The sequence below is a fragment of the Apteryx rowi genome, unplaced genomic scaffold (assembly GCF_003343035.1).
Source record: "Apteryx rowi isolate R43461 unplaced genomic scaffold, aptRow1 scaffold_40, whole genome shotgun sequence".
Lineage (NCBI taxonomy): Eukaryota > Metazoa > Chordata > Aves > Apterygiformes > Apterygidae > Apteryx > Apteryx rowi.
In genome coordinates, this window is record NW_020450530.1 from 955,977 (window position 1) to 982,348 (window position 26,372).

Genomic DNA, 26,372 nt, shown 5'->3' on the forward strand with positions numbered 1-26,372 from the left:
CGCGGCGAGCGCCGGTGCGTCGCGGCCGCTCCCGCCTGCGCCCCGGGCCCGGGCGCCTCGGCGGCGCCTATGGCCGAGCGCGGAGGAGACCACGCTGCGCGCAGCCTCCCGCAGCACGGAGGTGCCCGCTCCGCTCCAGGCGCCCAGCCCCTGCCAGGCTCCGCGGCCGCCCCTGGGTTGGGAGCGACGCTCCCACGCAAGCACTGCTTGCTCGCCCCTTCTCCGCTCACACCTGCGCCCCAGGTGTGCAGCGCGGTCTGGCGCTGGGGCCTGGCACTCGCTCCACCTCCCTGCGCGGGCAGCTGTGCCCAGAAATGCCAGGCTGGGTTGCTGAGCTGGGCAAGCGGTGCTCAGGAACCACCGTGATACTGACGACAAAGTCCGCTCTGCTCAGCTGTTAGTGTCCCTTCCGTCCTGTCGGCTATCCTAGCGGCAGCAGCTCTGGGTCCGGGCTTGTGGACGATGTAAGCAGAAGCCCAGCCCGAGTTTTCTTCCTTCTGGAATCCCGGTACATGACTTTGCCTAGGCCCTATAGCCTATCCGTGCTCTAATTCAACCCTTGGAAACGTGATAATAAGTACACCTGGAATTCCAACCTGCCCATTAGGACAAGGGAAGCAGCATCAATATGTACCTCTCGAATCCCTCATAAACCTGCTTCTTTCGTGTCTGAGGTGGGACATACCATCAAAGCGAGGTATATATTTTCTGGTATATGTTACTAGAAAAGATAGTAAGATACTGTCCCAGCAATAACTAATATAATTCCTTGAGTCTATAGGATCTCAAAAGCTTAAGTGTTTTTAAATTCTAGGATGAAAAGCACAAGTCCATAGGAGTAGGAGTAGTCTTACCTTCCAAATGTGTAATGCTTCATAATCCATTAAAGCATTTTCCTCTTCAAGCTTTCTCATGCCAGATATAAAATATTTTTCAAGTATTTTCAGACATATTACAAAGGCTAATCTTGCAGTCAGTTTTGCATAGTAGATTCCGCTTGCTGTTCATTTCCTGGTTTTAACCTCTTTTCCTGCACTTGTTTCCTCAGCTTTTAACACATACAGGGCATTGACTGATCTATCTGGAAAACATATTATAATCCAAATAAAAATAAAAGCTATGTATTCATTAAATACCTCTATAAATCTTTCAAGAAATCTCAGTCTTTCACAGAGAAAAAGTAAATGGCTTTTCATTACTGATGCTGTTATTTTTTTTTGCCTGTGTGCCAGTTTGAACAATGAAATTGTGACATGTATCTCTAGTAATGTGGGGTTTAAGACTGTACTAGTGTGATTATAATAATGATAGATATATCACTGGGATATGTTTTGAATACGTACATCACTTTTAATCAAATCTCAAAGTTTTGATTCCTTTTTATTTCTAGCAAAGGCTTTTTTTCCCCCTGTTTGGGCTCACTTTTCTCACATCCGTGCCCTTTTTGGAGGCAGCAAGAATTCTGATGAGCCAGAGGATGGATTTCTGTGTGCACATTTAACTTGGATGAATAATACTATTAAACAATCGTACCCTCTGTATCTATTGAGGTACTACAGCATCAGAAATCCCAGTGGGCATTGAATGAGTCTCTGAACTTCTGCTGATACTTTATGCATTCAGTAGAGTATTATTTTAACAGCATATAAAATGTCATTAAGGCTATGGTGGTAGATCTGCGAGTCGAGACTGAGAATGTCGTGATGAAGGGCTAAACTCCAGCCAGAGCACCCAGCACACCCCTCTGCCGGCCTCCCAGGGACTGCAAAGCCCTTCCCAGCTGCAGGAGAAATAGTATTTCAGTGACCATGGAGCTCCCTCTTGTGGGAGAGAAGAGCCAGTCTTCTCAGCCTTAAAAGCCCTGGCTGGAGCTGACAGTTATGAACTGTTTCTTCAGCATGCTCTCACACGAGAGAATCAGTAGGAGTTTTGTGGAAATAATTTGGAAGCACAAAAGCAGAGTCTTTTTAAAGAGAAATAAAACATGATTTCTGATCCATCTGCAGCTGAAACTAAGAAGCCATATTTCTGCAGCACAAGGCAGCATTCTGTAGTAGAGTTTGACAAGGCCAGATAACCTTCAGAGGTCCCTCCCAACCTAAACTCTTCTGCGATCCCAGGAAAGCGGGAACCCCCTCTTAGGACTCATTGTAACTCGCATCTTCGGCGGATGACAGAGAGAGGCGTTTATAGCATTCACTCACCAGTGGGTTATATTGCACTCCCTGGAATAAGCTTTGACTATCGGTGAAAGCCTGAAAAGACACAGAACTGGGACAGGTCTACTCAGGGAGAATGAACTCTGCTTGTAGCTCAGTGAGAAGAGCCTGAACTGGGAACCAACAGGAGAGAGCTGATTTCATGACCTACAAGAATATAAAAAGTAATATTCTAAGTGTCAACTAATCAGTCAAAAGACAGAAGCATCACTAAAAAAGAAAGGCTTTTATAGTACAAATTAATTTCACCTGCCAGTTGACTGTTTCTTAAATGGCTTTTGATCCATTACCAGGTGTTTTGTTCCGTGAGATATACATACTTATTTAAATAGGAACTCATTAGCACATTAGCTTCTACTTATTAAGACAGGAAACAGCATAACATTACTACTTCTTTTGGGAGATTATTTTGGGAGATTGCCCTTTAACTTTGCTCAGAGTATCTCTGAATTTTACCCTCTCCAATTTCTCAGCAGCAAATTCCCCAAGGAGGCTGGCAATGAAACTGTTGCCATGAGTACTGGGAGGGCTTCACCAACTGGCATGAAAATTGTGTTTTAGCCAATCTATGTCTAGATTTAGTACAGTTATTCTGACATCGTTTTCACAATATTAAGGCTTCTTCATAGCAAATGAAGTGGCTGACAGAATGGATAAACATGCACAAATAAAACATACAGCAGATAGATATAAACATTTAAGAACTTGCAAATTAATAGTATGTTTACCTTTCTACCAAAGTTAGAGTCTTTCCTTTGTGCTTTCCTAAGTAATTCATCAATTGTAACATGATCTAAGATTCATTTTGTAGACAATCAATTATTAATACTGAGCTTTTTGCTGGGGAAGTCTCAGTGGGGCTTAAAAAATAAAGCCTCGCAGCATCCATCATAGACTGGATGGAGTCAGGCCATTTCCAAGTGATAGTTACTGCCCGACAGGCTTTTTTATGCCATTGCTTTTATGCATGCAGTTTTTGGAACTACAAAAGGTACAAACCAGTAATGACATCAAGCAATGTACTGAATTGTATATGTTAACAGAAAATAAAGACAACTGCTTCCTTCAAAGTTTAAGATTCCCCATATATAGAAAGGGAACTGCCTTTCCTGCAACATCTGGCATTCTAGCAGTTGTAAACTGCTAGAGTTTGTAAAAGTTGTAAAAAAAGTTTTCTCCTCTGATGTGTTCGAGGTGTGCCCAAAGTGCATGACAAGGCATCAGCTTATGTCCAAGAAATATGCATGCAAGGAAAATTTGGGCTGAAGTCCAGACTCAGGCCTATTCATCACAGGTAGTACAGGCACAGCCTTGAAGCCTGATTTAAGAATAATTTCTTCCTACAATAAATTAAGTCTTTAATTTCACCTAGGAAAAGAATCGGGAAAAAAGGGATGAAAACAAGATACAAAATTCTGAGTTTCAAATTGCTTCAGAAATAAAGTTTTCCTTATGAGAAATAAAGCCCTTATTCAAAAAATCAGAACGACTACCTTCATGAGCTTCCGTTTATCTAGCTACAAACTGAGGTTAGCAGTACTCATCTGCAGCACAGTAGTCAGCAGTGCTTATATGGTTCCACCATGCTTGTAAAATTGCTTCTGAAAAGCATTATACAAAYGCAAAATGTTTTATACATGTACACGATACGCTGCAGTAGAGTGAACCATCTTTTCTACTCACTCATTCAAACTCAGCAAACACAAAGAGCACGGCTATGCTGCCCACTCAGTGGAAAGCATGGTACAAGGGGAGTGTATGTTCGTCATCCTTGTGAAACAGATTTGAGATGAACAAATACACAGAACATCATAAGGTCAAAACATTACACATAACTCCTTACATACCCACACATATTCATCTTCTCCACCAAATGCTACATTTGTGTCTTTGCCAACAGAATTAGCACAATTGCCAAAGAGAAGATTGTCCGATAAAGAAAGACACAGAGTTCCTAAGAAGATCTGTATTCATTATAGTCTATGAAGCTGTTCAAATTTGCATCGTAAGTCAAAAGAAAATAAAAGTAATAAAAAGAATGTTTAAAGCATCATTTCCCCACTTTTTTTCTATTTCTGATTAAACGATTTGGGGGAAGCAATTGGCTGAGAATCTAGAACATTTTCAGGATGATATGTAGATTTATTAACAAATGTCTGTGACCTTTTTTTTTTCTCAGCAGCTCAAATCTGACAGGTCTTGTTATAATCAGCTCTCCAGATACTGAGGTTTCTGTAATGCTTGAATGAACATCTGAAGAAACTGGTAACTTATAACTGTACAGAGGTTTTCTTCTTTCTGTCCATTTAAAATAGCTGCAGTATGCAATTTAGAGCATTATAAAAGATGTTCCACTCTTGTTTATGCCAGCATAACAAATAATGCTGGATTTCAGTTTTAGAACTATAGAGTTATAAACTGCTGATGTAAAGACTTCTAAAGAGGCAGTCTTTATGTTGTCCCACTTTGATTCTTTTGGTAACTCTTTCATTTAATTAGAGTGTTTATAGTAATTTTGAACGGCCATAAATTTGTATGGTTTAGTGCAAGTGGAAGATTTACAGTCCCATTTACTTTTAGAGGAATACCACCAACTAGGCACTCAGAACTGAATAGTAAAAGTCAGTGCGATAACACTCATTTTATTTCCCTCTGTCTGATTCTTCCAGTATTTTCTTTCCACTTCTTTTGTACTTTTGCAGTTGAAATTTAATTATCAAAATCAATTATACTAACATGGTCTCACAAATACTGATCATATATTTATTACAGTAATTTCTGGCAATGTCATTTGCCATTCAGCAGGTATGACTTTTAAAACAGCAGTGTCTTCTGTCATCACTCACTGTTGCCCAAATAGCAGAAGAGTGATGTAAAGCTGTTTTACTTATATGAAATTCAATGGTACTAAGAGCTAAACTCTCTCCATTAAACAATGATTGTAATTTCTAAAGAACTATACAAGGTCATGTCAAAAGATACTTGAGCAGGCAAAATTGGGGCAATGGTTTTTTTGACCCAGCCAGCATACTAAGTTGCAGCGGTACGTCCAGACAGCAGGTTCTACAATAAACATTCAGTAACAACATCTTCATATGGCAAATCCATTAGGGTTTAACAAGCATATGTGCCTGCTTTGGAGAACTCCATCTTTTCCTATCCCTCTAAAGCCACACACACTTTTAAAACTTTTCACAAAATAGCAAAACTATTTCTCTACTATTATTGTTTCCATTAAGGTGTGGAGCAAATTGCTCCCAGCATCAAGTTACCAAATGATCGTGTCCAGTAAGAGCAGATAAAGCGACTACTACTTTAGCAACAATATTGAATTTAACCTTACCAGCTCAGAGTTCCTACCACAGATAGGCATGAACAAGTTTATGACTGAGACTGTAGCATGGCTCCAGAATCATGTTACATTCTACTACAAACAAAAAATGTAGTTAGAATGAGATGTCAATAATTATTCTCAGCAACAAGCTAGAACTGCAGTGTAGACAAGCTTCATGAACATTAAAGTATAGAGGAGGATTCTGTATCCTCCTTGGAAAATGAAATACATGAAGTTTAATTCTTCTCTGCCATGCACTTATGTGACCATTATTTCTTATTCAGGAGACCAGAAAACAATAGCATTCCTATCCGGTAGCATCTTACATACTTCCACCTACCTACATTAAAAAAAAAGACTCTAACCTTCAAAATATTAGACAACAAAGTTCATATCTGGACTTCTTGCAAGCCTGGAAATATTTGAATACTGGGCTCTGATTTTCAAGTGGAAAAGGCAAAAAGATCCCAGATTTTTCCTGGATGGAGGAATCACTATGAAAACTGTGCTGTCTGCACTTCTGTGGCTCCCAAAGCTGTTCTTTATTAAAAAACAATTCTTTTGCAACAATCTTAATATATTTGGAGAGCCTAAAAGCAATTCAGAGTAACTTTATGCAATGGTCTGATCTTGTTTTTAAAAGGCAAAAACCTATGGATGGCAGCCTTTACTCTGACCTGCCATTTGTTTTCTGCTCCCATATGAATTGCACTTCACTATCCAAGATTTCTAGTGAATTATCCAAAAACAGCACACTAAGATTACAGAACTTTTACTGCAAGTGTATCTAGCAGACAGGTGAACACAAGGCACTGGCAATGTCTTCTTGCATTAAGACAAGGATGTCATGTTTCCACTGTATAAAGAAAAGTTTATGTAACAATTGCACCATCCAGCACAAGTGAGCCTACAGCAGCAAGAGTCTCAGAAAGAAAGTTTGGATCAGTTTTTCCTCCCTCATTTCCAACTTTCTATTTTGGTTTGAGAGCTTTCATTGTTGCAGGTGTGCTGTGCTGGGGTACACAGAACTGTGGCACTTGAAGAAGTCAGTTAGCAGCAACTCAGGCTGGCTTGAGTATTGCCTTCTGGGATTTCCATCAAGTTCTTTTCCAGTTCTGTAGAAACCAAGAAGTTATAATATTAATTCACGAGAAATGACACCATAAGGTAACGAAAATGAGATGCAGCCCCAGGCACTCCTACTTGCTAGAACTGAGGCAGACACTGAAGTAAATCAGGTTGCAGGTGGATGAGACAGGCTTTGGTGCTCAAGAAACCTCCCCGATCCTTCAAACTGTAAACAAGGAAAATGTACACAAGAAGCAAAACTTTACATACTGATGAGGTTTCCTGCCCCAATTTGGGCCATGCGCCCACTGGTCTTCTCCAGCTCCTTTATCATGGATTGTTCAAAGGCCAAAGCAGCAACTCGGGAGAAGAATTCTTTGACATTTTCCCCTAGGAAACAGGACAGAAATTATATGTTTTTACAACTGCACATCAATGCATGATCAAACAAACAAGCACAGCTGTGGACAGACCACTGCTCAATACTGACAAGTCCCCAACAATCTCTCTTCCTTTCTGATCACTGCCGTGAAAATGTCTCATTTCCTTACTCTGGAATATTGTACACTGTATCCAATCCATTATTCCTAGTCAACAACAGAGAGAATTCAGTTTGTGGCACAAGCTTTTTTTATTCCTGATGTGAGTAGCAGTGCACACACACATGGTTTTGTACAACTATCCACAAAATAAACATGCTGAGACATGGCACAGCAGCTAAAGTACTCCTTTCTGTAAACATGACAGTGCAAGCATACATACAGATGGTCAAATAAAAAAAGAATCATTAATAAACCTAAAGTTTCAAAATGCAACAAAAATAAACCTGCATTCTTGGAACTGGGGAAGGGGGAACTTTAACCTCTCTCCTGCCTTAACATGAGCTCTAGGGTTACACTATTCTTACATCCTTTGCAGTAACTTACCTGTTTTGGCTGAGACCGACCAGTATTCTGCCTGCATCTCATTGGCAAAGCGGATGGCATCTAGTTCTGTCCTTTCACACACAGCATCTGACTGAGTAAACAACAAGGAATAACTTTAACATAAGAACTGTATCTGGCCCGGTAATAATACAGAAGTATTGTCAGCACCTATACTATGAGCTTCCAGTTTTCACGGTGGCCTTTCTCGCCTTGCCTTGGAGCTTGTGCAATAAGACATGCATTAAGACAGGACCAGTGAAAAAAACATCCAAATATTTGGAAGAGAAAGTACTTATTATGTCTTTTAAAATGCAAGCCTCCATTTGTCTTTCACAGCATTGAAACAAAAAAAACAACAAACAGGGGTGACCATAGTATCTAACTATACAATGTGGTAGAGAGCTATAAAGACACAGCCACATTACTGATCTTTAAACTTTTGTCACTGTATCATTCTCAGCAGAAGAGTTACAGGACCAGGTAATCACAGTGGTTCTTTGGGCTCAGTCTTTCTTGTCTCTGTCTCAGTTCTTTTTCTAATTCACCTATTTTTACCATGTTGTAACGAAACGGCCTTCCCCCTTTTTACTTTTTTTGCTCTTTCTTATATCTTCTTGTTTTTTTAAGACTAAGATTTCTCCCCCTTTAATGGATTTTGCTTTTTTGCACCTTTATCTTTAGGTCTTTTTCCCTCCTGTTTGTTTTCTGTGATCAATCATTTCAGTATCTTGCTATTTGGTTTCAGTTTCCAGCCCTTTTATAATGGGTGGCATCTGTCCTGTTTGTTTGCACAGATTTCTGTGTATTGTTATATTTTTTTATTAAAATGGCAACAGCTGGGTAGCAGAGAAAGTAAAGCTGTCCTTTTTCTTTCTCCTGGCTGCTGTAGCCTAGTCAGAGGAACCCACTAAAGAGAAGGGATGTTCCTCCCCAAAAGCAACTGAATATACTCCCCCGGAGCAACTTAATATACTCAGATGTAGTCTCTGGAGTGCCATCTGGTTTAGAAAGCAGAACTGGAGACTGGGTGACTCCAGGAATAAGCAGGGAACACAGAAACAGCCAAGTTTCAAAGGTGACAGAAAGACACTTTTCCCAGGGGGGCAGACAGAAGAGAATTAAAATAGATGCAGCAAAAGAAGCCATCAAAAGTTTCTGGACTGAGAACAAATCTGAAGAAAAGGACCCACTGTGCAAGAAAAGCAAGAAGCTTTGTTTACAATCCATTTTAATCTGTCTCATTCTGAGTTTTCTTTTTATATACAGGGTTTCTTTATATATTTGTTCTAATAACAAATTGTTTGATATTTTCTAACAGTCATGAAGAACAGCTTTGAAAGCCCTCTTGGTGTTCATGGTACATTCACTTTAAGGAAGGGATGCAAGCAATGTCTTAAAGTTCTGATGAGACCAAGGTCCTGTCGTATTTTGTTCAATAAAGTCCTAAGTAGTTTCATTCCAGCAAATAATTTTTCAGACACTCTAATATTATGAAATCATCTGCTGCTGTTGAAAGTTTAAAATGCCCACATGTCTTTCTGGATCTGGTGAATTCAATGGAAGTATTTAATTCTAAATGTATAACTATTTATGCAAGTACGTGAAGAATCAAGATCTCAGTCAGATTCCCACAGAAGCAGACTCCCAAAGTCAAGAGTTTCTTGATACTACAAAACTGTTGGCTGGCACACTGACTGTTACTCATCACACAGGTGAATAGCAGACAACTTCTTATAGCAGTAACATCAGGGATTTGCAGGTACCAAGCAAAGTCATAAGCCCTTGATGTCTATGGACTTCTGATTTTTAATCCAATTATCTTTCTAATTTTTAATGTATATATCTATATGAAGTTCCTCAATTCTAATTCCCATTATACCTTTTTTCCCAGATGTAAAGTTAATGCCTCTTTAGGCTCTCATACTGATGCAGTGTCTATAAACCATTTTATGAGTTAGGAGACAGGGTGAGAGAGAATATAATTCACCAGAAATTTGCTTTTGTCTTACACCTATGTTTCTGAACTTTTCCAGTTTAAGTATTATGTTAATGTACATAGTAATATGCTTCCCTAGCAGCACGTGTTGATTACAATGTCTTACCATGGGGAACCTCTGCACAATTGAGAGGAATTCTAAAAGTCAGGAAAGGATGACGTAACAGCAAGATGAGAAGCAGAGTGAATTCAGCTTGAAAGATACTTTCTTCACACTGACGTAATACCTAGAAACCACTATCCTTAGCTTTACTCTTGCCTTCCTTCCAGTTAAAAGTGTCATCATTCTGAAACCAGAATCTAGCCTAGGAAAAGGAATTCTAGTTGAGACAAGATTTCTTATCTGTGCCCTCAGAGGTCTCACCTATTTCACTTTTTCTCCAACTCAGAAAAAGCAATAGAAGCAACAGTCAAAGTATTCAGGACAACTGATAGACATGCAGCTTTCTGGGATGTTTTTTTCAGTGAAAAATAGAAAGGTTAAAGGCCAAAGAGCATAAAAGATACCACAGGCAGCAGCTGAAAAAATATAACTAAACAATATAGGAAGCATGCTTGTTTTGGAATCTTTGAAAATTAAGTAGTGATAGCTAGAGAAAGACAAACACAAGAAAAAAAATTATGTGGGGAAAGTGCATCATCTCCTCCTCTTCTTGGGAAAACGGAGTCACATTCAATAAGTAAGATTTTTTAATTATTATTTATTTTTTTATTTTAGAAAATGCTTTCTTAAATTGGTTCCAAGTTTGTTGTCCTCTTTATCTGTGATCTTCTTTCTTTTGATTTAGGTTTTTCCCTCAAGGTTTCTGTCCTGACAACATGGTCTATAACTTCTAAGCGAAATCACTTAAGGAATTAGGGGAAATTAGATTTTCTCAGTTGCATTTGATCTRCTTACCACCAAATCTTTTTTTGTTCCAACCAGAAAGATGAAGCTGGAATCTGGCTCATTCTCCCTCAATGCATCTTCCAGCCATTGTCTGAAATGCAGAAGAAAGAGATGAGAATCAGTCAGAGGGACTAAGGGATATGGGAGAAAGAGACAGATAATAGGGTCACAAGAAAAGTGAGAGGATGAGCTTATTAGTATATCAAAGGTCTTTTCTTCTATACAGAAAGAGACCGGAAGCTATTCCAACTCCTTTGAAAACCTGCCGTCCACTAATGAAAAGTTCAGTCAAACATGTCCACCATACAGTGCAAACTCAACAATGATTTTAGCACCCAGAGATGGTATTTATCAGTATAAGGGTGGGGCCAAATCAGTTTTGATTGATAGAGATAAGGAATAAGAAAACAAGAAGCAGAGGAAAAAATATGAATGACACAGCAGATTAGATAAGAAAGGGAATACAGAGTGAAATAATCTATTCAGCAAGATTATAAAACAGCTCCCTGTCAAGGTTGCCTGATTCTTGTCTCATAAGCTTTTATATTTTTGTTGCTCTGGCAATCAAGTTGCTCTTGAGTCATCTAGTACCAGTCAAAGAGGGAAGGGTGGTGTGGGAATCAGGTTCACAGCCTTCAATTATTTTCAGCCAAGCAGAGACACTAATATATATATTATTTTACAAAGACCTATGCTAATGAGCTAAGCATCACAGCAGTACTCTAAGGAAATACTCTAATACACTTTTAGATCAGAATACAGGTTGTAGAGAAACATGCACCTGCATTACAGTCATAACAGTATGTTAGAAATATATTAGCTCTAAGTGACAGTCTGGAGACAACTGTGTGGAACGTAGATTGGTTTTATAGCCTTCACTGAAAGCAGAGCAAGCTTATTCGTACCAGTTAATGTGCTACTGTAACCAAACCATTACATACATCTGGACTGGTAAGTCTAATTATGTCTTCATTAAATATATTTTCAGTTTTTCATCCTTGCTCCTCTTTTTAACAGCCTATGACCCAGCAGTATCTGCAGAAACTTGAGAAAGAAAATAATATCGGGCTAGCACTGCACCTAGAAAATGGGAAACTCTTGAGACATTATGCATGAGATTTATCTCATCAACTTCAGCATCTGCATTAGATGTCAGCCTGTTACTCTACTCATAGCAAATGGAGAAAAATGGATACTTTTAGAGTGCACTTCATCTTTTTTTACCTGTCTAGTTTTGGAACAATCCAACTCTAATGAAAGTGTCTTTTTCTCCTCACTGACTATAAAGGAAGTCAAGGGGGAGTGGTTCGAATTTATGCTTTCCATTTGTTCAGAAAAATCCTGCTCTAAATAATCCAAACAAGCAACTATGTCAGCCTTCATTTCTTAGCTCAATAAAAAACACACTCACCATCTACCTAGTTCTCTACCAGGCAACTCCAAACTCCTAAAGCAACGAGGCTATCTAAGGCAACTAAACCTCCCGCAAAAGCGTTAAGGGCTAAGCCAAAATCCAGAAACTTACTTTGTGTGATCCAAAGTCTGGATATCAGCCAGATCAAACACTGTTATTATAACTGCAATAAAAGACAACACAGAAAAAAGTAATTAAGTTAGAAAGTGTATCAGATGTCTCTCCAATTCAAGGCACCCTGTTCAACAAGGAGAATGATTAAATATAAAGTGTAACAACATATTTAAACCAGAGGAGACATAAGACTACTTATTTGCTCACTTTCCTTTCTTCTCTAGCAGCCAGCAAAACTGCAGTCCACAGTCTTCAACTTTATTTGGTCTTTACCTGTATTCCAGTCTAGAGCATTCGTGCTCCTTTTATTCTGGGACCACTTTAATTGCTGCAAAAATTCTCTTTTCTCAAAGGGATTGTCAAAGGTACCCACTTCTCCTAACTTCAACAAGAAACTTACCCAAATCCAAATTCTCTTTCCCCTAGATCCAACTGCCAATTTTTATCTCTGCCTTGTCAGAACATTCAAAGCTTGTAGGTGTGACAATCTATCTATAGATAGATATATCTGTGAGTTTTTTGGTCCCTTTTTCCCTGTGATAATAGAGAATCTTTTACACCACACTATATCTACAGGTACCTTGCCAGAGCCATATATAGGTGCATGTATTGCATGTTTTTTTATAAAGTCACAGCCAGGATCAAATTAATATTGTTCTCACCCTCTGCTCCTCGGTAGTAAGCAGATGCAATGCACTTGAACTTTTCCTGACCTGCTGTGTCCCATCTGTGCAATGGCAAAAAGAGAAATTTCAGGTTAATGAAACCCAGTGTAACCTGAGTAAACATGCTAATGAAGCAACAGACTGGTACAAGTTGGAGAAGAATGCGATACCAGAGATGTGTTACCATCTGGAACATGTTATTCATTAACTACTGATAGAAATACAATAAAGCTCTATTATTTAATGAAGACTTTTTAACCTTGTTTTTATCCTTTTTCACACCAGTCATTTTGGAGACTGTTCTTGAAGAGTCAGTTCAAATATATGTACTCTGCATGGTAATACCCTTTTCTTAAAACATTTCAAAACTCATTTATGTCATTTGCATTTATTTCTAGGGCAATCTAATTTTGAAAATGTATTTTCTGTGCTAATACTAGCTAAATTACATATTAGCCCCTACTAGGGTCTTGCAACTGCTTGATACAATACATGTCCATGCACTACAAATTACAGACTTACAGCTTAGTCCACCAGGTACTAATGGCACCACTCAAGTTTCAAGAAATTGCTTCTTATTAATGAGCATGACATACTGTTCTGTCAGCTACTGGCAATACTGCAGAGGTTTGGGATTTTTTTTTATAGCACAGTATCACCAGTCACTGATGCCTCAAATTTATCTTGCATGGAAACCTCTCAGCAAAAGGGGGCACTAGCATTTACCATTTAGTAACGTTCTACACAGCCACTGAAGATTCTGCAGATAATCCAAATCAAACTTAAGTAGCCCATGAACCTTATTGCATCGATTGGCAATGCACTAGCGTATCAGTCTAGATTTTTAAAGGCACTCAAGTTCCAAAAAGATGAAGATAGTGCCTGGTAGAATTTTCAAAAATGCAATGGCACTGAAATCAGTGGGAAATGGATGTCTAGGTATTTTTCAACAAATCCCACTATCTATCCATTTACATCTTTAGGCAATGACATCTCAGTGAAAATGTGTTCCTAAATGAAAAGGTTTCAATATTCTTGCACTAAATTACTTCACCCAATGCATCTTATCTCTGCTCTAGATCACGCACCATAGCATAGAAGATTGGATAATGCCTTCTGCAGAACGCTGCTAGACACTGGAAATAACAAAGGACATCTTTCAGAAGAGCCACACCATGCTAGAGAAAGTGAGGACTCCCAATAGCCTCATTTAAAAAACCCTGAAAATCCCAAAGATTCTAGGTTCAAATTCTAACAAAAGCACTTCAGTCTTTCTATGATTTGGGGAAAGTTTAGTCCCTGATTAGGTGATGCCAAAATCACTGCATACCTTGACATTGATTTCAATGGCTGCAGGAATAAACCCCCTAGTAGAGCCAAGTTCTATGCTCATCTATGCCTACTAAATCCAAATGACAGGATGGTGTAAGGGTAGCACTGGACAAAATTTGTTGCAAATGCTTCCACCTCTTTTTCAAGAAACTTCAGTAAAAAAAAGGCAGAACTCCACTGAAATGGGGCAAGACGTTCGAGATGAACTTTTATTGATAAAATTATAGCATTTTCTAAGGATGAAAGATTCAAGAGAATAATTTTTTTTTTACTAAAACTACAAGTCCGGGTGCAGAAACTGTTTTTCAGATCACATTATGCTATGTGGAATTTTAAAAAATCTTGATCCCACCAGAGTGTGCAGCAATTCACCTCTGCTCATAGTGTACTCTGCCTGACACTTAGCCACCATGGTTCAACTTACATCTGGAGATTGTACGGTACTCCAACTATTTCAAAACGTTCAATTTCAAAATCCACTCCAATGGTTGCCTTGTAGTCTCGGTCAAAATTATCTTTACAAAATCTGCAATGAAAAAAATGGGGTAAAATACTAGCAACACGCAGCTATAAATAACTGCAGCAATAGTACTACATAGGGCAAATTGTAAAGAAAAGAATTAACTGTGGATTGGCTATATAGCGCAGATGCACATATAAAAACGCTAAGAAAGGAAATAACAAAAATGACACACTGTGTAGCACAAACTAGAAAGCATACATCCAGCAAGCTCTCAGGATGAGATGAGAACCAGAATAAAATATTTTTGGACTGCCAAGGAAACTACAGTATCTTACAGTTTTAGTCTAAGGGACTTAATTAATGAGATTAAAAATTTTCCCAAAACTACTTAACAACTTGGAAGAAATAATTGAAAATGCAAACATAGACAGAAAGTTGTCAGACTGATCACAAGCTACAGAAATTCAATGTTCTATCCACTGGAATTAGATACAAAAAGCTTAAGAGCTGATTTTAGCATCTGGGGAAGAATAAAATAATTGTTCTTTAAGGCATTCTGCCATTTAACTGCCTCATTTTATAAGCTATGGAAAAACATGAGCTTTTTGTACAATCTTGCAGCTATAGAAATGAGTCCAGGTACCTGCACCGGGATGACCTAGAAAATATTTCAGTGAACAATTCTCCTAATGAGGCTAAAAACATAAAACACCAAATCAGACCCTGGAGAGGTTTTTTTGCTCCTTCTGATTAATTGTACAGCCTTTAGAACGGTTTTCTTAAGGAAACACTGAATCATCTAAAATTTGACCAGATAAAAATACTTCAGAATATAACATATGCTGCCCAGAAGACCTGACCAAAGTGACTGAGCATGACTTTCTGTGATGGCATGCAGAATATGTTTCATACTGTAGACTTTGTCTTCTATTTAATAACAAAACCATGGTTCAAAACAGAAACTATAAGTTCCCATCACGAATGGAGAAGAATGAAAACATTCTAAACATTTAGATTCGGTTCAGAATACTGAAAGCCTTACTACAACGACTGATACACTTCCAAACCGAGAAAGAGCAGAATCGAACCATCTGCTGAGATATACCGTACCTGTTGATGAGGCTGGTTTTCCCAACATACAGGTCTCCTAATACAACCACCTTGGATAGCTTCAGCCTGTAATAAACGTTTCAAACCTTTAAATATTTTTAGTAGCAATTTCAATACTCTCACCATAAAAATGATGATTTAGATCCTTAAACTTCAAGTGATTGTGAGCACATGTATCTGCAACTCCAGTCTACCTAAATGCCACCGTGCTACAGGATCAGGATCTTAAATTGTAAGAAAGAAAAAGAATGTCACAAAAAAATCATCTCTGGGGCAGAAATAGTCCTCTTCTTTGTATGTTTTTTTCTTAAATATAAGCCAGTGGGGCAGAAGCTCCCTTCTATTAAAAATACTTTGACTGTGAGAATACACATTTGGGAGTTTGCACATATGGCCGTACAGTATCTGCATCATTATCAGCCCTTTAAAGAGTGCAAGCTTAGATCCTTCTGCCATTGAAATTAATCAAAAGTTTCTCATTGACTTTAATAGTACAGAATCAAGTTCTATGTGCATGAACAAGAAATAGCTGACAATAAAATAATCTACAATGAAATTTGTCTCTGGGGAGKGGGAAAACCTAACCAAACCACACCACACCACAGTGCTTAGAGCCAATACATTTCCTGACTATCTGGAATAATATTAATCTGAAACTGGCTTCATGCAAATAATCCTCTTTGTTCTGGGTCCTCCCACAGAAAGCAGCAGATGGGCTTTAGGTGACTCAGTCTGCATTCTTAAAATTGAAATGCAGTGTATCGTTTAGGAGATAGAGATGGATAAGTGAATGTAACTGTATTTGCTGACCTAAACTTGAATTGACATCTCTTGTGCACATGCTACAATAATGGCTTAAGAGGTTTAACATTCTTTTGTATTAAGGAATAGCTTTTTAAACAATGGCATTAATCTTCTGTTGAATGCTACCTCTGGTTATATCAGGCTTCTGTGGCATGCTGTTTGCAAATTATCTATTCTAAATAGTCCCAGTCTTGACTGGAAAGCTGCATGACTAATATCTCAGGAAGAGGAAAGCGTGTACTGTGCTACACATGGTGGACACAGGCCCCTGTGCTGCTGACATGTCTCTGCCTGAATAACTGGTACTGATAGGATACTGAGTAAAATCCTTAAGGGAAATGCAAAAAAGGAAGTGATGGTTTAGGTGTGTATGTTCCACTAATTCTTATTGGGAAAAAAACTCCCTAGATTAGGCAATTTAACACATTGATCAAGACCAAGATCTCAGACTATCTTTCCAAATGACATCAAGAAATATTCTGTTACTTGGGATAACAGAATAGGAAGATGATGGTTATTCCCAACAAGTTTTACACTTACTGTACCAAACAGTTGTCTGTCTGTCCATCCATTCTTCCCCCACCCCAAATAATAATCATATCTTGACATAATAATATCTGGAGAGCAGTGACAGGAAAGGGGGTTAATTTTAAAATGTAAAGCTTTTTAGCTATGCTATATGACCAGATTAAATGAACTGGGGAGACGGTTTACTCTGAAAAGAACAAATACATCTCAGTTATGGTGGGGAAAAATGTTTTGGTTCAGTGAAGCATATTTTGCCAGCAGAAATGTCCTGACACTTGTAACAAATTTACAGGAAAGACAGTGACTGTGCTGCTAAAAAACAAATCATTGATGCCTCTCAGGGAGCCATATTTTGGCTCCTATTTTTTAGCAAGACTCACTAATGAAACGAATAAAGAGTTCTGTCTAAAGATGGATATCATGACAAGTCTCATGGTAATTAACAACTCTAGATTTAAACAAATAGTGAGCTAATTGTCAGTATTCATAGTAGCTTTATTTTATGAAAGATCTTTCACACTGAAACACAGAAGTATTTATTACTAAAACATACAGCTATTTATTTTAACTGAATAGGGATAATTTCTAACACAGTTTAGCTTTCTTGTCTTGCTTCAGCAATTAAATCAGTACAAGTAACAATTCTGGGAGAGGGATGACATGAAAAACAACTTAAGGAATATTAGAAAGGCAAAAAACAAAAAATTGATTTGTATTTTTCAATGCTATATATTTACTCCAGAATTTTGCTCCAGCTTTAAGGAAACATTTAGGACAGCATGTATACTTTTAAAAGATAAAGCTGGATTCCTATATACTTCAAATGACTTAAAAGTAGAACTAATACACATTTGCATCAGTGAAATCTTTTCCCTTCCTCCCCTCAGTCTTTATTAACTACTAATTTGGCATACTCAGTAGGTACTGATATCAATGGAGAATACAAGGCTACCTCTACCCTATTCCTTATATTTGTTCTTGTCATACTGACTTGGATTGGCAAAATTCAACACTAATTTTAAGCAATCAGTTCATCTTTCAAACTAAGAATTTAGCTATTTGTTGCTAAACAACTCCTGTATTTTTTCAATTCTACTTATGCCACCAGAAAAAGTATCTTTGGAACTTGTGGGAAGAAGGGGCACCTTAGCCATCTATTGTCAAACAGGACAGAGAACTGCCATGTGCATGGGCTTAGTTCCCTTGAAACACACTGTAGTGAGGAAGATGAGTAATGAGGATAAGCCTAGGAAGGAAGCAGGCTATAAAGAAGAGTTTAAAATATTTACTTCAATGCATACTTTATTTGTATTTATTTATTTAACAAACCTACCCGACTGTTCCAGTACTCCGCTGACAAGCAGCTCTGACCTGTGCGTGGAAGTGTTCTTTGAACTGCAGGCAGGCCTCAGGTGTGTACCACTGAAGACAGGAGAGAACAGCGACTAAGATAAACCGTGTGATATGATAAAACAACTCTGCAAGGAGTCCAACCAGCATGAAAAAATAGATAAGAAGATTAATTCAAAGAGCTTCTCAAGCACAGGGATACCCTGGCTTAAGAAAACAGATAGCCTGGGTTAGAAGGCAGTCAAGATGCCTCATGGGCACATTCAATAAATATTCCTTCAGACAGTAAATATATTCTCCACTGTTTGACCACTTTTTGGAGTGTCAACATCCTACCCCTAGCTAAAGTTCCACTGCCAAACACATTTGTTTGTCATTCTGTACAATAATATGAAGTACCTTAAATTATCCCAGTAAAATAGCACAAAACAAAAACCCGTATTTGGGAACATGCAACCAACATGTCATTCTTACTAGGAAGTCTGCTGGATCTCTTGTGTAAAGCACTGTTTCTATTATTGTTTTTTAATTAGGTGTTGGTTAAAAAAGAGGAAAATATGTTTTAGCTTATATTTGCCTAAAATAACTGGGGTAATTTTCTTAAAAACAAAATATGGAGCTGAGATCAACATGAAAAAATATTAACTCCCTTAAAGGGGACTTTTGAACAACTGAAAAATGGAATGGTAGTTCTTTGTCCTTCTCTGTTCTTAACTCTCCTATTATACTTCAAGTACAAAATTCTTTGGGGACAGGAATGACCTTTTCTATCTGTATTTTTACAGTGCCTACTGCATTTGACCTAAACACACACACACAGAAAAAGGAAACTGCCTCATACTCTTTAACCAAAAAACTCTACAGAGATCTAATTAGTTTTTCTGCATATTAAATATCTGCAATGGTTCTCATTTCCCCTCAGTGTAGTAACTGTCTAAGCACAGCAATTATCAATGTTTGGCTGAAAGAACAAGGTAGAGATTAGAAGATAATGCTCATACGGCAAAAATTACTTTCTGCGGATGTTGAAGAAAGAAGTCAGGCTTATTATTAAAGATATCAGCATTGAATKGGAAAAGGAAGTCCCATTCATCTGTGAAAGAAATCATTAAACAATTTTTAATTTTAGCAACAAACAACAATTTTACATTAAATGAAAATACTATTGCACATGGGAAGAAGCCCCAAATGGCAGGTGCTACATATCCTGACCACAGGGATAAAGAACGCTTACCTTGGGAAACTGGGAGATTATTCTGTCCCTACTCACTGGGGGAACCAAATGCATTAGGCTGGACTTCATTCTTCAAATTCAATTCAATCCTACCAAACAGGAAATGTGTAAAGAGATACGTAACAATCAGGAATCATCTCAATGCAGGGGAAATATTATAAAACACACACACACACACACACACACACAAAACCCCACTGACAGCCCTTATGGACTTATCATCTTTGTTTCCCTTCCGGTACAGCTAATAGTTCTTTTATTTTACTTTGTAATAAAAAAAACCCAAAACCGTTTCTTATGTAAAAGGGGCCACTTCAGTGTGTATAGCTGTAGTAGCAAATGTAGTAGCTTTCTGAAACYACAAAGCACCACATCTCATTTCATGCAAGGGCAGAGACTTCCTCACTTAATTCCACAGAAGTTCTTGTAGTTTACCCCTTAAAAGATCTTGCAACATTTAATTTTAAAATCTTGCTCACTGTTTAAAATGTGCCTGCACAAAGCATGTTAATAAATATGACGGGATACCACATTTGGTCATAAGAGAAAAGAAGGAACGATGATGAAGTTGTCACATTTCTTGGCACAACATCAAACTTTCATCCAAGATCAGCTCAAACAGAATGAAGTAAATAGACAGTCTGACTTGAAAGAAGGAGACTGTTCATACGGAAAAAAAAAAATCACAAATACATGAAGATATCCCACTTTCCCACTTGAGACTCATCAATTTGATTATGCAATGAAACCTCGTGGGTTGTTGGGGGAGGGGACCCATAATGAGGTACCAAGTCCTTACTGGCATTCAAAAGAATGTTTCTAATAAGAASACTCATCATGCAGCAAAGCGTAAGGAAGGACTCACCGTGCAGCAGCTGATGCAGCAGATTCCCAGCTACACAAGCAGCTCTGCCTGCTGCTGCGTGGCCATAGAAACGGGTTTGCAACAGTTCCCTTCCTCCCCTTCTCTCAAAGATTAGGAAGGCGGAGTTGGAATGGAGTAACTTAACTACACCTAGACTCCTAGCTTTAAAAGAACATACTGGTTTTAATGGCTGTTCAGATTCCTTTGATCAGAAATTGCTCCTTAGTAAGCTCAGTGGTCTCCTAATCCTGCCTAAGAAAATAGTTCCGTCTACTTCAAAGGTAGTTGTATATATGCATGCAGAGAGCAGGATCGGCCCAGCAGACAAGGAACTAATGGAGTAGGGAATTGCTATCATGATAATATTAAATATACTAGCAATTATAAAGAAACTCACAAGGGATTTTTTTCATTTCAACTTGACTTCATCTCAACTTCAGTCAGGGTGCACATACCACAAATGAGCCATTTTGAATTACAGAAATGTCTTTCTAGTCATTAATAATCTTGCTTTCTAACATCCCAAACACTAAAAGCAAAGAATAAGAAATCACAGAGCTCTGCTGCATTGCCAAAGTGTTGTTAATCAACTCATTAGTTTAGACTACATGCCCTCATCCCTATTTTTCCTGTGTTTTAGATTAATTGTAATCTAGTATGCTGAAAGATTCTGCTATTTTGTTTCACTAAGACTTAAACTTCTGAATTAAAAAAAAAAAAGGAAAAAAAGAAAAGAAAATGGAGGCTCTCGCATTCTAATGGCCATATTTCCTTCATGTTGGAACAGGCTTGGAGCTCCTACCATCCAGGAGACAAACCTCTCCCATTCCTGCAGCAGACTAAAAATGTTAAAGGACAAACTAGTGTGGACAAATAATTTTAAAAAATGCATAAGGTTATAATGAAAAACCTGCAGTTGTGTTTCACAACCACACAAAATGAATACTGCTCAACAGAATTGTTAGTCCACTACTTAAAATTAATGTTTTATTCTCTTTTTTGGGGATTACTTTTAAATCACTTCAGGCACTCATGTGAACACAACCATACTGAAAAACAAACAAGAATTCAGATTGCAGCTGATGTGTTATTCAGCAGAGAAGGTGGCATTACAGTATTTTACTATATGCCTAGTTCTATTTATAATGCTACTTGTGACAGTATAAAACACGAGAAATCTAGATCTTTTTATGCTGTACTACCCACCTTTTCGGCAAGTTTGAATGGTTTTAAAACAATGTTAATGTCTTAAAATAATAGTTCTGAAAAGAAAAAGAAAAACCCTGCCAACTGGTAACAGTTTCACAGTGTAATTTGCTTTCTCCACCCTCCCCTAGTTCTGGATCAACACATCCTAAGCATGTAAACATCTGTCATGTGTACATAGGCTGACTCACTGCTTGTCTCCTAGAGCTCTTTCACAAATTAAGCTGCAAAAAATCAATTCACCAGTCTCAATGAATGCAAAGTACAGTAGGGACCAAGGTAACCAAACAGAAACGTTTTTAAATAGAAGGGCAATTTACTAACATCTAGTGTATTTAACCTAAATCTCTCTGTGTGTGTCTCTCTCTCACACGCACACACACACACGCAATCATATTCCAAGTTGTCAAATCAACAGATTGGCTGCTCAGTTAGTGGAAAGGGTCAATCATTTAAGAAATACATAGATGCTAAAAATAGTGGGAATGATCTGTACTGAGATCCACGTTTTCTTTTCTTACAGAGTTGAAGGGGACTCAGGCACCACAGAGGACTGGGAATATACTGTCTCCATGGCACCATCCCCCTGCTTACATCAATGTTGCAGGAACAGTATTGTCAACAGATTCTGTGGATAGATAAAGGTTTTGAGGAATACATTCAGAAGCTGCACGTAAAATAAGTTAATATCATGGCTACTAACCGAGATCAGTATTCAAAGCTATAGGTGAAGGACAAGACAGACCAACTCCTGCCAAAAGGATGAGAGCAGAGTCACCACTGAAGGACAACAGAAGTATCCCGTTTTCTCCTACCGCTTCTACATTGAGAAAAGTTCACATTCCTATTGAAATAGGAGGAGGCTTTACAAGTGTATATTTCGTGAAAGTCTAATTCATTACAATAACCTCTACTTTAAATAATGTTTAAAATGCTACAGAAAATAAATGCTTTTCTGAAAATACTTTTAAAAGCAGCAATCTTTCTTTTATGGATTTTGATGCCCAACAAACCAGAATCTATTCCTGTGTTTTATTTTAATCTGGTTGATCTGATTGACTTCGGCTTTGTAAAATCCCGATTAAGAACTTTGATTATTATAATTGTTACTCAAACATAATGAAAAAATATCTCAGCGATTTCTGTATTTGCACAGAGAAGTGAAATAACCCCTTTCACAGCAGAAGCCATTCGAAATCGCTTTTTCCTGATTCCAGATCACATCCGACAATCCGGASCACCCTGAGGCTGGGCCGTCAGCACTGCAATACCATACCCTCCTGTGCGCAGGACTATACTTTTTAATGGGGTCGTACAGAAAAAGCGTGGCCAGATCTTGAATATAGTTAGGAGAGACTACCCCAATGTGAACGGAGGCCATTCCAGCTCTTTATAGTGAGACTCGGGAGAGACTAGGCAAACCGGGCCCAAAGCTGCTCAGCTCCCAGCCGCCCGGCTACCCCGCGGCCGGCTCGCTATCTGCACGCTGCCTGCCTTCTTGGGCGCCCCGGATGTCCCTTAGCAACCGCCGCCGTGAAATGTCTGCACAAAGGAAGAGGGGAGGAGAACCTCGCTCCTCGCTTTCGGGAGAAAAGGGCTCAGGCTGCCGCCACACCGCAGCCCCCGGCCGGCGCTTCCCCCCCCCCGCTCCCGTCCCCTCCCGGAGGCCCCGCCTCAGCCCAACGGCCCGAGCCCGCCACCACAGCGCTCCGACCGCGCGCCAAGCCCCACGCCAGCAGCGGCCGCGCTTCCAATTCACCAACTACGCCGTTGACGCTACTCCCGCTCAGCGGCCCCTGGCGAAGGCGTTGGTTACGCTGTTGACGGAAGGCGGGAGCCAGTGGAGGGAAAGGAGCGCTTGGCGGCGCAGTTTTTATTCACGGAGCGGGGCGTACGCAAGGAGCTGGTTGCTGTGGCGACCGGAGCACGCGAGCGCGACAGGCGTCGGCCGAGGTGGAGGGGGCCGCGGAGCGGGAAGCGGGGCGGGCTGGGGCGGCGCCATGGCGCTGGGACGGGGCGCCCCTCTCTAGGCTCTTCGGGGTGTTTTCAAGAGAGAAACGCAGCTGTTTTCTAGTTAAGTTTTAACGTTGTAGTTGTAATTTCTGTTGAGTAGTTTTGAAAACTGGAAGGCGCCTACTTCCGTCAGCGGAGCCGTGAGGGAAGAGGGGTCAAGCATCACCGTTTCTTTCAAACGTTAACGAACCCTGAGGGCGCGTTTAAACCAGACTGCTTTTAAATGAATGCTTTTTTGAAGACTGGCTTTTGTTTGCTTTCGCTTTAATATTGTTATTTTGAGCCCCTTCTCTGGGGTAGGACATTAACCTTTCAGAAAGAACCTGCTTCCCCTCACCTCAATCTCAAATTTTTGCAACTTTAAGCTTTTTTTTTTTTTTTTAACTTTCCGTGTTCAGTAGAAAATTAAACCAGACAAGACAGTTCAGCTGATGAACAGGCATTAATGCTAATGTTCATGCATCATTCCAGCCTCTTCTTTTATGGCTGCCTAACAAGTACTGTGTCCTAAAATAGCTCTTCTGGGGCATAGAGCACTGCTCAGTTTAAAGTCAGCAGTTGTCTCTGGTTTCRGTCTTGGTCCTGTCACCAGGTACAATCGTTTTGGGGTATTTCTAGGGACAAAGGGAATCTGTCCCAGGGAAGCTCGGGATGGCACAGGCTCGTATCTCAGCCATGCTGCCCCCGGATATAGATCCCACGAAAGCTCCCGTTGCGTTTGGGGAGAGGGCCCTTCCCAAGCTGAACGAGGAGCTCCAGTCCCCTGAGCTGCTGACGCGGCAGCGGGCGCTGATGGCCCTCTGCGATCTGGTCCATGACCCAGAAAATGTCTACCAGGCAATACACCTAGGTAAGTGACCTCTGATGTCAAACTCTGACACAGCGGGAGAAAAAGCTGTACTTTTTTGCCCTGTTTTCTTATCTCCTGCATTGTCTTTGATAACAAAATAGCCACAAAGATTTTTTGTTTTTATTCTCTGCTTGTTTTACCTTAAAAAGGTAAGGAATGTTATGTCACATACATGACTATTATTTTAAGAGTATGCTCACTATAGGAATTATCAACCCCTAAATGTAAAAGTAGTGCTGATTTTTTTTCCTTGTGTATTCTGAATTTTAGATAAATCTTAACAGGTGCTAATAAAAAAGAGCTAATTAGTCCAAAGTTAGAAACCTCCAATCTTGTTYGCCTGGTATCTTCTCTAATCCTATTATTAATGCATCTTTTCATAAACTTAAAACTACAACAAATATTTTCTTTAGAAAGGGAAAAAAAAAACTTTCAGTTATCCTAGAGCAGGAAAAAATGGCAAAAATGCCAGTATTTTTTTTTTCTTCATTAGACATTCTTCTAATACCTATCTGACAGTAGTACCTTCCTTCAAAGCCCTGGATTTTTCATATATGGGGTACTCCCAAGCGCATTAGACCTCAGTGGGGCTTTTCATTGAAGGAAAGGTCTAAGCCAGTATCTCAGACATCCAGCCACATCTCAGATCACATTACAATATCAGGTAAAATACTGACAAACCTTTTAATTAATGATGAATAAAATAATGAGATATATAAATCAAGTTTACAAATTCATCAGCRAAATCTCTGAAGGCATCTTTTGCCTTTCTTTCCTTTGGCAGTGGATAGCATGGCACATCTAGATATAACTTCACTGGAGGATTAGAACATCAGGGCTTTTTATGCCGAACTGTTTCTTAGAAGTATCTTAGTGATCGTAGAATGAGAATATCAAAGAAATCAGTAGAACTTCAGAAGAAAAAGATAAAAGACAATATAACTGAATGTATCTTACTCATCAGGATTATATCCAACCACCACAAATTTTCAGTGCTTTGGAAGAAACCCACACAAGCTTATCCTAACATTTAACATTCAGTTTGTTGTGCATCTACATAGCTCATTATGCAACATTAAATAAGTCCCCAGGTTTGCCACCACTTATGTCTCCTTTCACTTCCTTTTTTTTTTTTTTTTGATAAGAGGTAGCAATAAAAATCATTGAAAAGTAGAGTTATTGTTTGGTTAGCAGTAAATGCTGAAGTAATGAGAGATTCATTTTTTTTGTCAGTGCTCTCAAGGGTGCTTTYCATTTACATGCATAGCCTTTAATGGTTTATCAAATTTACCAAATATATTGCTGCATATGGAAATCAAGGTTATGTGCTGCTACATAGCCTTTGTTACACCTAAGAAAGTTTACAGAAATGTAGGCGTCAATCCTGCAAACACACACTTATGTATTTTAAAACCAGTAATAGCTCCAGAACCCAGTGTACCTTTATTTTTAGAGTTAGGTTATTACATAAGTATTTGCAGCATTAAGAGTTTGTGGTATGATTCAACACAAAATTRGTTAAGTGGGGTCTTTCCACTTAACTTATCTTCTCTGCAAGTCAGACAATTAGGGATGCTAGTTCTCTGGAGCGCTTGTATCAGTAAACTTTTATTCTAATGTTAAGATATTTGAGGAATTATGGCATGGCATTTTTGGCAGTAGATCAAGTTTCTTCCCTACTTGAGGTATGGCAATGAGAGTTTGACTGTCAGGACAAGATGAAAATTCTCCCTGATTATTTGTGCTTTGTATTGTGAAATAAAAAGTGATCATTGCTATTTTGAGCTAATGCTAAAGRTAAGAAATGTTAAAATAAACTTGTGTTTTGTAGGATTCTTGGATAACCTGAAGACTTTGCTGCTAGATCATGACAGTACTGTCCGACAAAAATCAACAGAAGCCCTCCACATAATGGCTATGCATCATGTTGGCAGGTAGGTATAATTCTAGCGTTTACTGAATGGTATGGAAACAAATAAAGAAATTTCAGTG

At 38.9% G+C, this 26,372-nt stretch overlaps 2 protein-coding genes across 2 annotated transcripts in view; one reads left to right on the forward strand and one right to left on the reverse strand.

The window, feature by feature from the left end:
• Positions 1–6,603: 6,603 nt before the first annotated feature.
• RAB36 (RAB36, member RAS oncogene family) lies at positions 6,604–19,515 on the reverse strand. Its single transcript, XM_026075209.1, has 10 exons — positions 19,447–19,515; positions 18,196–18,284; positions 15,531–15,596; positions 14,382–14,483; positions 12,623–12,687; positions 11,958–12,009; positions 10,442–10,523; positions 7,548–7,638; positions 6,892–7,011; positions 6,604–6,668 (listed from the first exon to the last, which is right to left on the reverse strand). The coding sequence occupies exons 1-10, from the start codon at positions 19,513–19,515 to the stop codon at positions 6,604–6,606; spliced, it is 801 nt and encodes a 266-aa protein (XP_025930994.1).
• A 4,666-nt stretch (positions 19,516–24,181) lies between these two features.
• The window catches only part of RSPH14 (radial spoke head 14 homolog), a 112,613-nt gene continuing 110,422 nt past the window's right edge, over positions 24,182–26,372 (forward strand). The window contains exons 1-2 of the mRNA XM_026075156.1: positions 24,182–24,380; positions 26,212–26,314. Coding sequence (XP_025930941.1) covers positions 24,182–24,380; positions 26,212–26,314 — 302 coding nt within the window. The remainder of the gene's footprint in view (positions 24,381–26,211; positions 26,315–26,372) is intronic.